Here is a 16,334-nt window from a genome sequence, read left to right on the forward strand (position 1 = left end):
CAGGGGTTTCAAGTTTCAAGCGGTCGTGCGGCTTATTTGGAAAAGCAAACAGGAATCTTGCGGAGATTCATTTTGGCACTGAACAGGAGTAAGAAGATTTCGAGTTATCCAAGAAAAAAGAAAGGTTTCAAAGACTCTCCACAAGATAAGTCCTTTTAAAACTCAAGACTCTTTCTATAATGTCATTGTAGAAGATTTAATCTGATTTTCAAGTTCATATGAAAAATATTTACTAAGAACTTTATTGCTGTCGCATGTTTGGCTTTGTTACGCTACGTTTTCTATCAAGCGCGTGGTTTTTCCGTTAACAGAAGCCTGCGCGTGAGAGACTTCGCTTGAGTATCTAGCGCGAGCTCTTTGGTGTCGCGTGATACTCTTGTGCGTGTGTTTTTTACCCGCGGTTGAACTTCAGCGCGTGTGCTCGCATATTGGATTAAGCGCGTGTGGATTTTTACCCGCGGTTTGTCGTCAGCGCGTGTGCTCGCATATTGGACTAAGCGCGCGTGGATTTTTACCCGCGGTTTGTCGTCAGCGCGTGTGCTCGCATATTGGATTAAGCGCGTGTGGATTTTTACCCGCGGTTTGTCGTCAGCGCGTGTGCTCGCATATTGGACTAAGCGCGTGTGGATTTTTACCCGCGGTTTGTCGTCAGCGCGTGTGCTCGCATCTTGGACTAAGCGCGTGTGGATTTTTACCTGCGGTTTGTCGTCAGCGCGTGTGTTCGCATCCTGGACTAAGCGCGTGTGGATTTTTACCCGCGGTTGAACTTCAGCGCGTGTGCGTGTTTTCGTTTAATCGCGTGTGGATTTTTTCTGTGGTTTAATCTACAGCGCTTCAACGATCTTCACTCAGTTTGGATCCCTATGCGAGTTCAAGAGATTTCTACGTGAGATTTTTGACGCAAGTTTCAAGAACTGTAATTTAAGTAAAAACACTCTAAAAAGAAATTTATAAGAAGAAATATAAATACTTTCCAGAAACACTAGAACTTCCATTTACTTTTAATGAACTTAAGACTTTGTTCAAGCTTCTTGAGTTTAAAGAAGATTACCTGCAAAGTTAATTTCACATTCATGGACCTACTAAGAAGGCTGAATGATCGTTGAGATTCAAGTCAACTAGTAAGGAAGTCTAGTCAGCTTATCACTTCTCTGGGCATATTGTAGAGAAGTTCCAGGTATGGTTTTTACTTTATTTGGTAAAGGATATTGATACTTAAGGTTAGTATAGTGCCTCATGAATAACAAGGTGTATTATATGTTTATGTTTTACCACAGGTGAAGAACCAGCTAGTCTTAGCTTCGAGCCTGGTGTTTGTTAATTTGTCCCTTCCCCCTTTCCCCTGGAAGTGAGGTAAACTGAGCAGTTTATAGTATCAGCTCAGAGTGCCACATTTTGGGTGGATTGTCGGGGGCTCAGCAGCTTCTGCAGACACCAGGATCTCAGCCTGACAAGTGGCAGGTGACGGACAGATGATCCAGGACTTGCTCGGGAGAGCTCCCCCTGATCAACCAATAATCCAGGTAGGGGTAGACGTGAATCCCCCCTTTCCTGAGATGCGCTGCCACCACCACGAGCTTGGTGAAAACCCTCGGGGCGGAGGTCAATCCGAACGGCAGGACCCGAAACTGAAAGTGCGAGTCGCCAACCGCGAACCTCAGGTACTTCTTGTGCTTGGGATGGATCGGCGCATGGAAGTAAGCGTCCTTGAGGTCGAGAGATACCAACCAGTACTGAAGTTGAAGGGCCTGGAGGACTTGAGAGAGTGTGACCATCTTGAACTTGTTCTTCCGTAGGAGTTTGTTCAAACCGCGCAAGTCCATGATGGGTCTCAATCCCCCGTATTTCTTCGAAATCAAAAAATAAGGGGAATACCATCACTTGTTCCTCTCTGCTACAGGCACCAGTTCTATGGCGCCTTTCTCCAGCAGGGCTTGAATTTCCTGCGCAAGGAGCGGATACGGACTCTTCAAAGAGAGGTTCCCAGGTGGATTGTCGTGAGGCCTCTGCCGAAAGGGAAGACAGTAGCCGTGGGTTATGATCTCCAGAACCCACACATCTGAAGTAATGGCACGCCACTCTACAAGATGCTGCGCCAGCCTTCCCCCAACCGGCGAACCATGGGACATGACCTCATGACTGATTGGTAGCGACTGCGGCATTGCCTGAGCCCGCAAGGCCTTGGCCGTGAGCGACTGGCAGTCTACACAGTCGTCCGTGTCGTGAGCCTCCCGGAGGCACCAGAGGCAGGTGTCGTGCGAGTCCGTTACCGAAATCTTGGACCCACAGTCCCCGCGTTTTTTGAAGCCCGGACGCGGGGTTGAAGACGAGGTAGACATCGTCGTGAAACAGGCTTTTTCACAAAACCGAACAGGTTCAAAGAACCGAGAAGATTACAACAGAAACTCCAAAGAGTCGAGGCGTACCGAGATTCAAGAAGCAAACAGGTTCGCGGAAAAAACAGAACTGAGGCTACAGGCGTCGTGCGTCCTACTTATCACATCGGGTGACGTCGGCCGTCAGAGGACGGCGCATCAACGTCATCGACGTAGGACGCAGACACCGAAAATGTTCCGAAGCAGCACAGCTGTGGTAATTACTGTCAAATATATGGATAACGTCGGAGGACCCAATCCCCTCGAATCATGCCTTCTGTTATTTCCCTGATCTTGAGTGCCAGCTAAGCGAGGACTAACTAGTGCTGCACCATATCCATTATATTATCAATGGAGACATTTTGGACAAAAAATCAACAGGACATATCGGAGGATGGTGAAGGAAATCAGCTTCTTAATTTATTTTATATACTATTATTATTATTATTATTATTACTACCAAGAGCCATAGAATCAAATTCAAATTAACTGAGCAAGACAAGTCATACCAGTTGCCAAAGTTAATATATCAATTATTGACTTATGGGCAAAACAGCAGGATCAGCACATCAATGTGTTTGATACAGAGGCATACACAGATGGTTAGATATGCTTGTGATTTGATCTCGTTTCTAGGCGGAAGCCATGCTGTAACATATGTGGTAGTTGTTGCTGACATCTTTATGTATCTACAACGTTATTGCTGAAAACTTGGAAAAAGAACAGAGTTCCAAATATTGACCTTTTTACAACAAGTTGCTCAAAGAGTTACCAATGGCAATGGGGCCTAAAAAGATTCTATGATTAAAAAAGACAACTTGATATGAAACACACAGGACACGCTTGCATGTGCCTACAAATCATTAGTAGTACTGTGTGCACTATCTTCAGTGTCACAACATAACGTCAGAAAACACAGCAAGAAAAACAAATTCAATGCATGCACCTTGCAAGTCACACATCATAACCTGATAAATGTTTACATGGAGGGCACATCACTCAATGCTTTCTAGTGACTCACCTGAGGTCCTCACAATGGATTTCTGACAATTTAGCCTGGGTTTGGAGCAACACACATTCATACTTTTCCTGGCATGCTAGGGTTGATAGTTTCAGCCTTGCTTGTGTTTCTGACAACTCTTTCTGCAGCTGCTGGTTTTCTGTTACCAGGTTATTCAAAGCATTGATGCATCTTTCACGGAGGTCTATCAGGGAAGTATCGTCCACCTAAACAAGGGAAATAGAAATAAGTCCTATTTCACAGCCGGAAGAGACCAAGGTCTAAAGTGAAAGAGGAGCACAGGGTCTGTTCCTTCACCCTTCTTCCGCTCTGTACCTTTGTATTTTATTTTCTAAGCCATACTTTAGTTGTAATCTACATTTCAATGCAACACATTTTCCAGAAAGAATACAATGTGGGTTGTGAAAGAAATTGAGCCTCAACCCCAAATTTCTTCTTGTGTCCCATCTGCAATGGTTCACCCCAGGTTGATAAGTAAATAATTAAATGTTTAACACTGAGATGTTGCTTTGCTTGAACAAATACATTGAATTCAAAAGGGATCACCGATTACAACAGCAGTGAAATAGCGTGGACATGTTTAACCTAAGAAATATAGGCTCTTAAGCGAGAGTAGTCACTGATATGGAGTAGAGAAGCTCAAGGATGGTCACCGGGATATTCAAGAATGAGGATTATTTTAGAAATGTGCGCATAGTACTGGTTAATTTGAAAGTGTGTCACGCAAGAGTGGGAGATCAACACTATTTAGGGAACCCCCTGACCTCCTTTCAATTTGATAGTAGAGCACCATCAAAAGGGTAGACTAACTGGAAAAAGGCTGTTAGATTAAGACCAAAACATATATAGATCCTGTGAATAGGCTGTACGGTATTACCCAAATTGTTCGTTTACAATTGTTCGAATGAACAATTGACCGAATTTAAAGGGTCACAATTGACCTTTTCACAATTGAATATATATATGGGGGTTTGGCGTTGGGTGGGGGGTTGTGGGGGGTTTTCCCCCACATATATGTTACAATTGACCTTCACAATTCGGTCAATTGTGAAAAGGTCAATTGTAATTCGAACAGTTGTAAAACAAACAATTCGTATACAACCGGCTGTACTGCTATTCTACATAACTAAACACAAAAGAATTGTCATAGGTGTAACAGAAGTGTGCGTTGAGGTGTTTTTTTCACGTTCAGGTTCAACTACCTGTTGTTTTTGTACAAATTGATCATTGGATGTGTGGAATGGGTAAGTGTATGGATGGTGAAATGAATGAGAAGATGTCAAATATATATGAATTTATGTGCTCTATGAGAAAACAGTATTAAAAACGCTATTTGAAAATAAAAACAAACATTTTTCTAGTTCAGAATTGTCTAGCGATTGTATATCAGATTTCTCTAGCTTCAATTACCAAGGTCCATTTTTTGTGTTTTCACGAAGAACACAAATCATGTCATTATTGCCAGTGATGTTTTTTCTTTTACACAGTAAGCTATTTTTTATTATCATGGTACAAATAAATGTATTGCAGAAAAATATATGAATTCATTTCAATACAAATCAATAATTAAATCCCAAGCTCCATTGACTTATTAAGACATTAACCGGGTAACCCAAGAGTTAAAACAATTTGAAAAGCTCATAGAAAAGCTCCAACAGCTCTTGAGCCAATACACTAACTAAAGGAGGCCCTTCTTGTTTCAAAAAGCCTAACTATTCGAAACTGCAGTTGAAACAAATAATCACCCTTCAAATGTATGGTGCTCTATAAACTCAAATGTATTAATATGAAGTTAATCCATAAAGTTTTATTCACTACCTGTGAAATAAACAGAGGGACCATTTCCCAGGATTCCCTAATTATAGGACAATATATAAACAGAGATTCTAAATGTTGCTTCACTAAGATTATAACAAAAGCTAAGTATATTCGCCTATGGCTACAATTTAGTTTCTCTGCTGTATGGAGAACATGGAATATATATTTAAAAAGTTCTAGTTCATATTTTGAAGACAACATTGACTTTGTATTGATGAGGAAAAGACTCGAACTCCGTTTTCGACATAGAATAGGTAGGTTCAATAAATGGTTAATAGCAGTAATAGAAGAAGTACATGACAGGAACATACACCAAACAAAGCAACTCCAGACAAAGGCCTGATCCTTCATACCCCATGCCCTCTGCGTATTCCTTTATGTCGGTTTCTAATGCACTGGCCTCTATGAGAGAAGCAGAGATTTCGGTCTTGTCTAGTTTACGTTTAAGGTAGGCGTCCGACATCCTGGACGTGATGACTGCTTGGTAATTGCGGAGGTGACTGATGTCCTGTGGGTCTTTTATACAGATGTACCAATACGCGTATTGGTGGATGGCTACATCAGGGTCTCCGAGGAGTGTACCCAGAGGCTGCTTGTAAAGGTTAAAAAGGATTGGTGAGAGGATGGAGCCTTGAGGTCTCCGCAGGAGACCGGCAGTCGGTTGGAATGCAATGTGTTCTTCTGGACAGCCTGGTGTCTGCCTGAAAGGTAGGAGGTAAACCAATTCAGGACAGTTCCAGTGAATCCCAGCCGGTCGGCGAGGAGGATATGATGATCTACTGTTTCAAATGCAGCCAAGAGGTCAGGGAGGATGAGGAGGCACAAGTCACTCTTATCCATCATTCGGAGGGTGTCATCCGCCACCTGGATGATGGCCATCTCAATGCTACACTTAGGACAGAATAGTGGTTTAGGAAGTGTAGTCGATTGATTCTGGTGAGTAGTTGTGTAGCAACTACTTTTTCTAAGATTTTGTCAATAAAAGGAAGGTTCGTAATGAGCCGGTAGTTGGCCAGGTCGTCTGAGCATAATGTCATTTTTTTCAAAAGAGGTCATATGAGACCAGTCTTGAGGGCGTCTGGTAATAACCATTCTGTGAGGGTGGCATTAATAATGAGTTAATGAGTGAGGGTTGGTACAATGTTGTACTACTTCAAAGAGGGCTTTTCTCCTGTTAGAGGCTGCCGCAATGGTAGTGGAGTAGTAAGCAGCTTTAGCCACGTTAATCAGAATCCTATGTTTGGCGCTGAGATATTTGAGATTGGCGAGATCTCCAGGGTTACGGTTTTTGCATCACTGTTTCTCTAGGGCTCAGAGTATTTGTTTGAGGCGAGTTTGGGGGATACCAACGGGCATATTATTTGGTCTTAGCCCGGGTGGTTTTTAGGGGGCATGAGTGTCCACCAGATTCATAGCTGAATTGTTAAATAATTATTGGAGGACCGACACATTCCATGTTGTGGGAAAGTCTGCGAAGTTTGCTTCTAGCTCATTGTCCGGAAGTTTTTGAATGAGCGGCATTCAGTGTGGGGGCGTTTAGCCTTACCTCTGTGGGCCGTCATCGCATGGATGATCAACAGCGTGCTGGCCGTGTGGTCAAACGAGTCGAGTGGGATAGGATCTCTGTAGGTGATGATGGGAGATGATGTAAAGAGAATCTCTACGATGTTGCCGTTGTTGTGTGTATCCGAAAGTGCAATTTGTTTAAGGTCCATGGATCCGATAATTGCAAAAAGGGTGCTTCGAGTGTGGTTGTCGTCGTAAGACTCAGGGACATTAAAATCTCAGAGAAGGACATTATTAGTGTGTACTAGTTTGGCAGAGGAGAGTAAGTTGGTGATGTCAGCGTCACTCCTGTGAGGTGGTCTGTAGATGAGGTGAAAGGTGATGGATTCCTTGTGAGATAAAAGGAACCTGCAGACAAGTGATTCAAACGAGCTTGTTCTGGGAGAGGCGACGACAGAGCATGGTCAATCGCTTCTGTGGATGATTGCCACTCCACCTCCTACCCTTAAAGGCCAGTCGGTATGTTGGATGCAGTAGTATGGGGAGAGGAGAACATAGAAAACATGGGGAAAGGATGGGGTAAACCGTGTTTCGGTGACAAAGAGGGTGTCAAGGTTTTTGTATGAGTTGAGGTCAGCGATCTATGCGAACTGGGCGACTGCTCAGCAAGAAATTTTCAGCAAGAATGTGTAGGGAGGAGACACATGGTGATGTCTTTTGGTGAGTAGTTGTCATGCCCCATGGTCACCATTGCAGCCAGAGGCGTTGCTAGGGGGGGGCTAAGGGGCCTATAGCCCCGGGTCTTTTGGCTGTAGCCCCGGATAGAAGCTCAGGGGCTACAACTAAAAGGATATAGCTAGCCCCGAATCCCGCCAGTCCCGACATTAGCTTAGCCCCTGATCTTTTCAATGCCTAGCAACACCCCTGATTGCAGCCCACACTTACCTTCATGGAGACCGTCAGTGCTGGTGCCTTCAGTGCTTCCTGCAGTGCCAGCAGCAACTCGGCAGCACCAGTGCTGGGCTGCAGCAGGCGCAGGGGCTGGAACAGCAGGTGGGCCACTTCAACGCTCTGCGAATTGCGGGTGCCGCCATATTGACAGAACGCACGTGCAAAGTTCTGGCTCAGTGCCTGCACGCATGCGCCCTCTGGGTGGCATACTAGGTTGCCAAGGTGACTTAATTACAGGTTGGGAGCCTCGGTCCCGTTGCACTAAGGCATTTCAACCCAGTGCAGCCAGAAAACAATGCGTATCAACGTGCTCCGTACCAGTGTTTTGTTAGTGGGTTCCACTAACGCCACCTGTACTTTTGCCTGTCCCCTGTCTGAGCCTTTCCTTCCCTCTTCCTGGCTCTCTTCAGCTCCCTTGTTCTATTCATGTTCTTCCCAGCTGTAGTCCAGACTAAATCTACGTGCCTTCCTGCCTCACTCCTGCTTCTTCAGTGTGTTCTGTCCGTCATCAGTGGACTTCCTTTACGACCTGCATCCTGACCGTTTCTGCTGCGTGTCCTGGTCCTTTGCCTTCTGTTGGCATCTATCGCAGCCGGCTCCCGCTGCAGCGCTTGCTGTTGTCCCTATTTCAAGTTAATACTGGGGAAGCTGATCTGTGTTGCAGGGAGCAGATCGTGCCCTCTGGTGCCCTTCTGAGGTCAGATTCTTCTCGACACTGAAGCCTTTCTGGACACCCAAATCACCAAAGAACAGGTACCGAACAGCGTTGGGATACCGTGCTGGACAGATTGAGAGGCCTATCTTCTGAATATGAAATGGAAGTCCAGAGGAAGGAGTTACAAGCTCTTCAATTGCAAATAGCATCCCTAAAGCAGGAAAATACCATCCTTTGAGATGCCATGAATAGAGACCCCGGACAGAAATACTGTGGCTCACCACACCTTGCTTAACTACGACAGGGATCCACATAAATTTATGGAATTTTGCATTCACTGCAAAATACAGTTCCATCCCCAACATTTCCAACATGTCAATGCAAAAATTGGATTCATCCTCTGCAATCTGAATGGGAAGGCCTTAGCATGGGCAGCCTCTTATTTCGCCGCTAACAGCACTGGAGTATTTGAGAAAGCATTCCTGGGAGCTTTTCAATCGTCCAACCTTTCCTCTACAGCGCAGAACAGACAACTGGACCTCAAGCAAGGACAAATGGATCTGATCCCCCACATAAGTCATTTCTTCCAGATAGCTGCCGCTTCTCAATGGCCAGAAATGCCCAGTGAAAACTATTCCGCAGGGGGCTGCATGAAGAATACAGAAACAAGCTGGTCCACAGCTCAGAACCAGACTCCTTACAGGACATGATCAATCATGTGCTCCGGATTGACCATTGGTTGACTGAACATCGAGGGAAACGCAAGAAGACTGGAGAGTGTGTTTTTCAGTTACCTCCACCACCTGTCGCAGCACCAAAGAAAACCGGCAAGGAAACTATTTGGGGGCATTGCGTAGACCATTTCGGAGGCTGACAGGACGAGGCAATGGCTTAAGCGGTTATGTCGCTATTGTGGAGGAAGTGGACACTATCTTGTTACCTGCCCATTAAAACCACCAAAATTGACGGGAAATTAGAGGGCTTGTTGGGGAAGCACAAGGGAACAATAAGCCCACTGTACAAGGAAAACCTTGTGGTCTCTTACACACTGCCTATTGCACCAGCACCTGTCCTGGAGCACGGTAACAAAGAATAAGGCCACGACTGCTCTGATAGATTCAGGGGCATCCGGGAACTACATCGACTATGCTTTCACTGCAAAGACCTCCAATGCCACTACTACTGAAATTCAGTGAATGCCGAATAGAGGTCATCGATGGCACGCCATTGGCATCTGGTCCTGTACGTCAGCACTCTGGTACCTGTATCATTACGAATGACTGACTATATGGAAGTCATCGCTTTTGCTGTGATTCAGACACCATCATACCCCATTGTATTGGGTTTTCCCTGGCTAACCCTTGTTGGGGAGCAGCCCCAGGCCCCTCTGCGACTTAGAACAAGAGGATTGTAGAAGATTATTGGGGGGTCAAGAGAATGCAGGGGGGCACATGTAGAAGCGAGAGCATAGTGCAAATATAGTGATTTGTATGTACTAACAGCATGTGTGGAATGAAACTCCATTTTAGAAGCTAGACGCCATCTTCAAATCGAGGCCCAGCATTGGAACAACCCAGAAGGAATGTTCCCTTCAAGGCCAAGAGAGGGCCGGAATGGAGCTTTGAAGATGAAGTTATTCCATGAGAAAGAGGGTGCAGGCTTTAGGCCTTTGACGTCCCGATCTAGAAGTTATAGAAGCCTGAGACCTCCAAGTCCCAGACACAAACATTCGAGAACACTGACCAGCCTAAGACCCCTGGCCATACAACTGTAAAATGGGCAATCGATCAGGAAGATCAGAAGCAGGAGCGACCTGCCCCCACCATCAGTTAATGTGATTTGTGCTACGAGGTGCCAGTGGAGAAGGTAACAAGTTTATGCAACAGGTGGGAAAGCTGTGGAGGCTCCGGAGTGTCTGGGAATGGAGCAGGGGTTCCTGTAGTTCTAAGAAGATTATCACAACCTCAAAGGTATCCTCCTCGGTCATGTCCTTGATACCAGGTGCACTGTAGAAGTTATGAACTAATGAATTGCATAGCAAAATTTCCAATCAGGGTCCTTGTACCCGATGACAGAAGCCGAAGATCCCCATGTGGAAGAAGATGGACAGAAGATGCTGGGACCAATTGCCTGGCACCCTGTATGGAGCAGGCTTTATGTGTATAAAGTCGCATCAAACTGCTACCTGGATTTGTAACTTATGTGAGTCACGTCACTTGTGACGCTGTATACCTTTATAACCCATTGCTTGTGTTGTTTTTGCCAGACCACTTCATTTCATATTTTTATTACATGAGAAGAGAAATGGAGAAGTGGAATTCTTTCCGAGGTAATGTAGAAGAAGGCGCCATATTTTGAAAAAAGGTAAAAGGATACAAAAGTAGGGGCTCCATATAACTAGGGAGCTTGACTTCATGTGCCCAATATATTTCGGGTGGGGGAATAAGGTGATGTAGTGGTTATTTTAGTTTGTTGTTTTAGCTTGTTATTTTCGTGTTTTCGATATATATTGTGCAGTAGGGGGGGCCAAGGGAGTTCCTGTGGAAGAAGTGGTGTGCGTATTGTGTGCGTGCAGTGATTGGCAGAAAGGGAAGTGTGGGTAGGGAGGGACGGGATAACGGGAGTGAAGGATTGGTAGGAATGCTTAAGACAAACTAGATTTTCTATAAAGTGTGTTAAGACGGGGGTAGTCACACTGTTAGAGTATATGTGTAGTGCATTGCTGTTGTACAAAGATAAAAATGAGAAATACCATAAGCAGTGGGTAGTGGACACTCAAGAGGGTATGTTTCGCCCATGGCCTGAGCAGGGTATCAACAACCGAGGGATACTGGAACACATGTACACATTTTTGGCAGCTAAATATAAAGGTAAAAAGCTCCAAAGGAAGAAAGATTTTAGAGTTATGGAAGATGATGGAGGGCAGAGTACAGCAATGAGTGTAAATCCCAGTGTGGAAATGACCCAGCCCCAAGTCTTGTTAGAGCAGCAGTATCGGGAGAAAAAAACATTACCTCCACCGCCAGCAGGATATTACCCAACTCTTCCTGCCACTGGATTTATCAATCCAACTTATGTGTAATCGCCCGCCACAGCACCACCCCCATCTGTGCCACCACCCTCATATCAAACGAATACTAACACTGCCGTACCAATGGATAGGAAACAGGAGTTAGAAGAGGCTTTGAAGGCAGCGCAAATGGAATTGGCGCGATTGAGGGCCCTCAGGGAAGAGAAGAAGGAAAATGCCTGAAAGCAATGCTGTTCCTAATGGGACGGTGACACATTACCAAGGTGTTACCCTCACCTGGTCTCTGCAGGGGCGTTGGGGCATGGTTGCAGCCCTCCCAGGGATTAGTTCACCCTCACCTGGCTTCTCCCTCTGCACTTGTACAGTTACTGCGGTAGTGCTGCTCAAGATTGCTCCTATGTCAATGTAAAGGAGGCGTAAGTATGCCAGTCTGTGACCAGAGTTCCCTTCCAGACCCCTTTCAACTACGGTGTAGTTCCCCTAGGTTGCGCTGCCCATAGAAGGCTCACCTGTTTATCTTGATTGATGAGCTCTCTGTCCTGCTACTTCCGGCAGGGGCGCTTGCTTAATTGGGACGGTGTTCCTTCACTGGTCCCTCTGTGTTGCTGTCCAGCCCAGCTACGACTAATCCACTTCTCTCCGGGTGAGTGTTTTTTGTTTGTATAGTCCGTTTTGCTTTCATCCTGCTTTACGGTGTTTGTTTCATCTGTTCCGGCAATGTTGTTCGTTCTTTCCTTAATGTCTCTCTTTTGCTCTTTTCCCGTGTGGGTGATGTCGTGACCCGGCAGCTGTGAAGATGAAGATGGCAGCCGGAGCGAACAGGGAACGAGTTCAAGATGGCCCGGCAACAGGTGAGTGACTTCCGAGGATGTGCGTGTGGTCCCAATGCGGCGCCACCCCCAGCTGCTGAGTTTCAATTGTCTAACGTTGTCTTTCTCCTTCTTTACAGGGCCCGACTCCGTGGACGATGAGCTTGGAGTAGGAAACAGGATCGCTGGTTTCCTGAAGGCGAGTATGTTAATACGATGCAATGATGAACGCTGGCTTTCAGGAGGCGAATATGCTGATGCGATGAGATGGTGTACGCTGGCTTCCAGAAGGTGAGTATGTAGATGTCATGAGATGGTGATCGCTGGCTTCCAGAAGGTGAGTATGCAGATGCGGTGAGATGGTGAACGCTGGCTTCCAGAAGGTAAGTAAGCTGGTCCAAGCGGCGGTGAGCGTCATGTTGCATGAAGATGCTAAGTAACGCGAAACATGGATCAGTGTGAGGGCAGGGCTTATATAGCCCTGGGCTGTTTAGCCACGACCTTGAGCAGCCTGGCTGGGCACGCCCTGCCACACCCAATACTAGATGTATGTACGAAGTGGGCCTGGAACGTTCCCAATGATCTGTTTTTCTTCATGAGCCTGGCGCCCCAGAGGTGCCAGGACAAAACCCACCTGGCTCCATGTTGTGCCTCATAAGGGGCTCTGGAGTGCCCCATACGAGGGAGGATGGGCAACAACTGTGTCCCTGACTGAGTGGCCATGACACAAGGATTAAGTATCCTGGGAGGCAACACTTCCAAGTTCCCAGGTACAAATACATATCCTGACAAAGCTCTTGGTGGGCACTGAGCTAGGAAACAAACAATCATCTTTATGGTTGACACAGTTGCCACTAAATCATGCATTAGTGAAGGAGACTTCCCGTTATCAGGTGAAACTCTCGACATGCAGGGCTTCTCTGGGGCTGTAGCAACGGTTCCTTTTTTACGAAAGAAGTATCTATCAAATTAGGAGGCAAAGTGGTGCGTGCACCTCTACTGTATTCGGAAACCTCACCAGTAAATTTGTTAGGGCGCAACCTCCTAAGCAAAAAATATGCCCATCTCCTTTACATATCAAGGAATAATATGTGCTACCTCAGGAATGTGTGCCATGAGAGCAATGGTGATAATAAACACCTGAGGAGGAGAGGTGATGGTTCGCAGCATTTCCTGTTCATCCAGATATGTTTGTATACTGGAACACAGTTCTGTTTGATGCTGTGCTCCAGATTGGAAAATCTTGTTGGCGGGTACCATCAGATTTTATCTTCAGACCTGTTGTGACCCCATAACTTGTAGCAGAGAAAATTCACTGGACCTGCAGGGGTTGGTGGTGTCAAAGAACAGGATTGTGGTAATTGGGGCCGATTCAGATGGGTGTGAGTAGTGCACCGTATTGTGCATTGAGCCAAAAGTACCCTTGAAAGAAGTATCCGATGCAGAATTGTTTGAGGATCGGGTTGACGACAGAGTGATTGTGCTAGCGATTTGCATCCCTGTGAGATAATGGTGCAATACGTAAGGTACAGTGTTCTATGTTGGCCCTTGTCACAGTGCCCCCTTCACTGAAAGCGACATAGAACAGGTTCCTGAGAAGCTATGGACAACCAATGCCCATAATTTCGGCCTTTTACAGGGAGTGGCGCCCATTCAAATAACACTTAAACCAGGTGCAGTATTACCCCGGGTGAAACAATACCTGCTGTCCAGAGAAGCAGAGGAGGGGATAAGTGATACCATTTCTGCACTCTTAAACCAAAAAATGAGTGTGCCCTCCAGTTCCCCATGCAACACGGCCATATACTGGATAAAAAAGGCAAAGGGGTTGAATTGAAGAATGATCCAAGATCTCTGTCCCTGAAATCACATTGTCCAGTCAGAATTTCCAGTAGTTCCTAATCCTGTGATCATTTTGTGCAGCATCCCAAAACAAGCATCACATTTCACTGTTGTAGATTTGAAAAATGCATTCTCTTCTATACCCCTACACCCAGATTCTTAATATCTCACTGCGTTTCCATATGGCGGAAAGAGGTACGAGCACACAAGATTACCACAAGGGTATTGTGAGTCCCCTAGTATCTGCAACAGAATACTAAATGCAGACCCATAACTATCATTCAATATGTGGATGGCTTTTTTAGTATGCAGTAACAGTGAACAACAGTGCCAGAGGGTCTATTACACTCTTACAGCTATTAGCAAATAAGGGGTACAGAGTAGATAAAGCCAAGTTGCAATACTGCCTCCAAGAGGTTCTTCACTTGGGCCAATTGATATCTGTCCACAGCAAGAAAATAATACCAGAAGGGGCTCCATCAGTGCGCAGTGCTCCCCATCCATAAACTGTCAAAGAAATGCAGAAATTCCTCGGGCTGTGCAATTATTGTAGAGCGTGGATCCTAGATAACGCTGCGCATACTAGAGCCTTGTTGCAAGGCCTTAAATAAATGCAAAAGACAGACAATAAGATAACATGGACAATAAGATAAAATGGACAGAGGACATGCTCACGAGCTTTAACAAACTTAGAGGTCATTTCCACAGGCCCAATGCTAGCAACCCCTGACTACAGAAGAGTTTTACATGTTCTCCTATTCAAATGGTCAGATGATGACGGCAGTACTCGCTCAGAAGAGCACTATGGGCCACAAGCCATTGGCCTATTATAGCTGAGTGTTAGACTCAGTAATGCAGTGACAGTTCCCTTGCAAGCAAGCGCTGGCCGTTGCTGCATTCGCAATGGAGAAGAGTTCCACAATCACCATAGGGTGCTGCGTAACATTGTATATGGAGCATGCAGTGTTTGCCATCTGAGAGCAGTCCAAATCAATGTTTACTACACAGTGAGTATCCGCGTATGAGGTTATTTTATCCAGCCCAAACATTCACATAGTACGCTGCAAGACCGTAAACCCTGCTACATTTCTGACAGAACTGTGTATTGAGGAAGACCTGGATAGGCATGATTGTGGGACATTTGAGGGTGAGGAGGAAGACATACAGAATGCAAAAGATAGCCCGCTTTGGGGGGTGGGGAGGGGGAGAATCCTTTTCGTTGACGGGTCAGACACTATTGATCAGGGGACAGGCCTAAGACATACAGGTGCAGAAGTTGTCCGCCTAGTGTATGGTGTCATGCCACAGGCCCCAGAACACACAAAACACACCATCTAGTGATGGGGGCAACGGGTCACTTGACTCACTTATGTCCCTTTGGGACCCATAAACACAGGGGCCCTGGCTGGACCCAGGAGCTGAAAGCCTTTATTCCAAAGAACATCCTCATGTGCAGAACCATCGGGTGGGGCTCCCTAGGCCGGGTCTTCATGTGCTGACTCATCGGGTGTGGCATGGTGTGGCAGGCAGGCTAAACCTGGTGGGCGTGGCTTCAGAAGCTCAGCTTTATAAGCTGCTCCATCCTTAAGGCCAGTGCTTCGCATTACTGTGCACTCGCGTGGAACGTGACGCTCACTGCAGCTTGGACCAGTTAACTTACCTTGAAACCAGGTGTTCTCCTGCATACCCACCTCCAGGAAACCGGTGCTTCATCGCTTCATCTGCAGACTCATCTCCTGACCTCCATTGATCTTGATCCCGATGCCGTAGCACCGCACTCCGCATCCACGAACTCGGACCCTGTGAAGAAGAAGAAAGATAAGGTTAGAACATCCGTCCTAGGGCCGCGCCGCATTTGAACCCTGCACGCCCCCTAGTTAACAATTTACCAGCTACTGTACCACTGCAGCTATGTTCTTCATTCCCTGCGGTTGCCGCCTCGAGTTCCGCAGCTTTGGCCGGGCCGGCAACATCACCTGCAAGGGAAGAAATCAAAAGTGGAAGGGACAGCAATACAAGACAACAAACTTTACAATACAACAAAAACAGACTAGGAAAGACAAAGGCAAACAGGAACACTTACCTGAAGTAAAGTGGCTTAGTCGCAGTAGGACTGCATTACCAAGTGCAAGGGACCAGTGAAGGAGCTCAGTCCAGATCATACAAGCGCCCCTGCCAGAAGCAGCAGGACGGAGTGCTCGCCAAAACTAATCAACAGTTGAGCTTTCAAGGGCAGCGCATGCCACGGGTACCACGGTTTGGGAGAAGGGGTCTGAAGGAGATCAGGCGCACAAGCTTGCATACTCACACCCCCTATTCTCCGTGC

At 46.2% G+C, this 16,334-nt stretch overlaps 1 protein-coding gene across 1 annotated transcript in view; it reads right to left on the bottom strand.

Annotated features, from left to right (window-relative positions):
* Positions 1–16,334, bottom strand: part of CEP63 (centrosomal protein 63) — a 1,157,239-nt gene that overhangs the window by 114,795 nt on the left and 1,026,110 nt on the right. The window contains exon 13 of the mRNA XM_069618054.1: positions 3,397–3,602. Coding sequence (XP_069474155.1) covers positions 3,397–3,602 — 206 coding nt within the window. The remainder of the gene's footprint in view (positions 1–3,396; positions 3,603–16,334) is intronic.

This window comes from Ambystoma mexicanum, chromosome 10 (assembly GCF_040938575.1).
Source record: "Ambystoma mexicanum isolate Mex_15411 chromosome 10, UKY_AmexF1_1, whole genome shotgun sequence".
NCBI classification, from domain to species: domain Eukaryota; kingdom Metazoa; phylum Chordata; class Amphibia; order Caudata; family Ambystomatidae; genus Ambystoma; species Ambystoma mexicanum.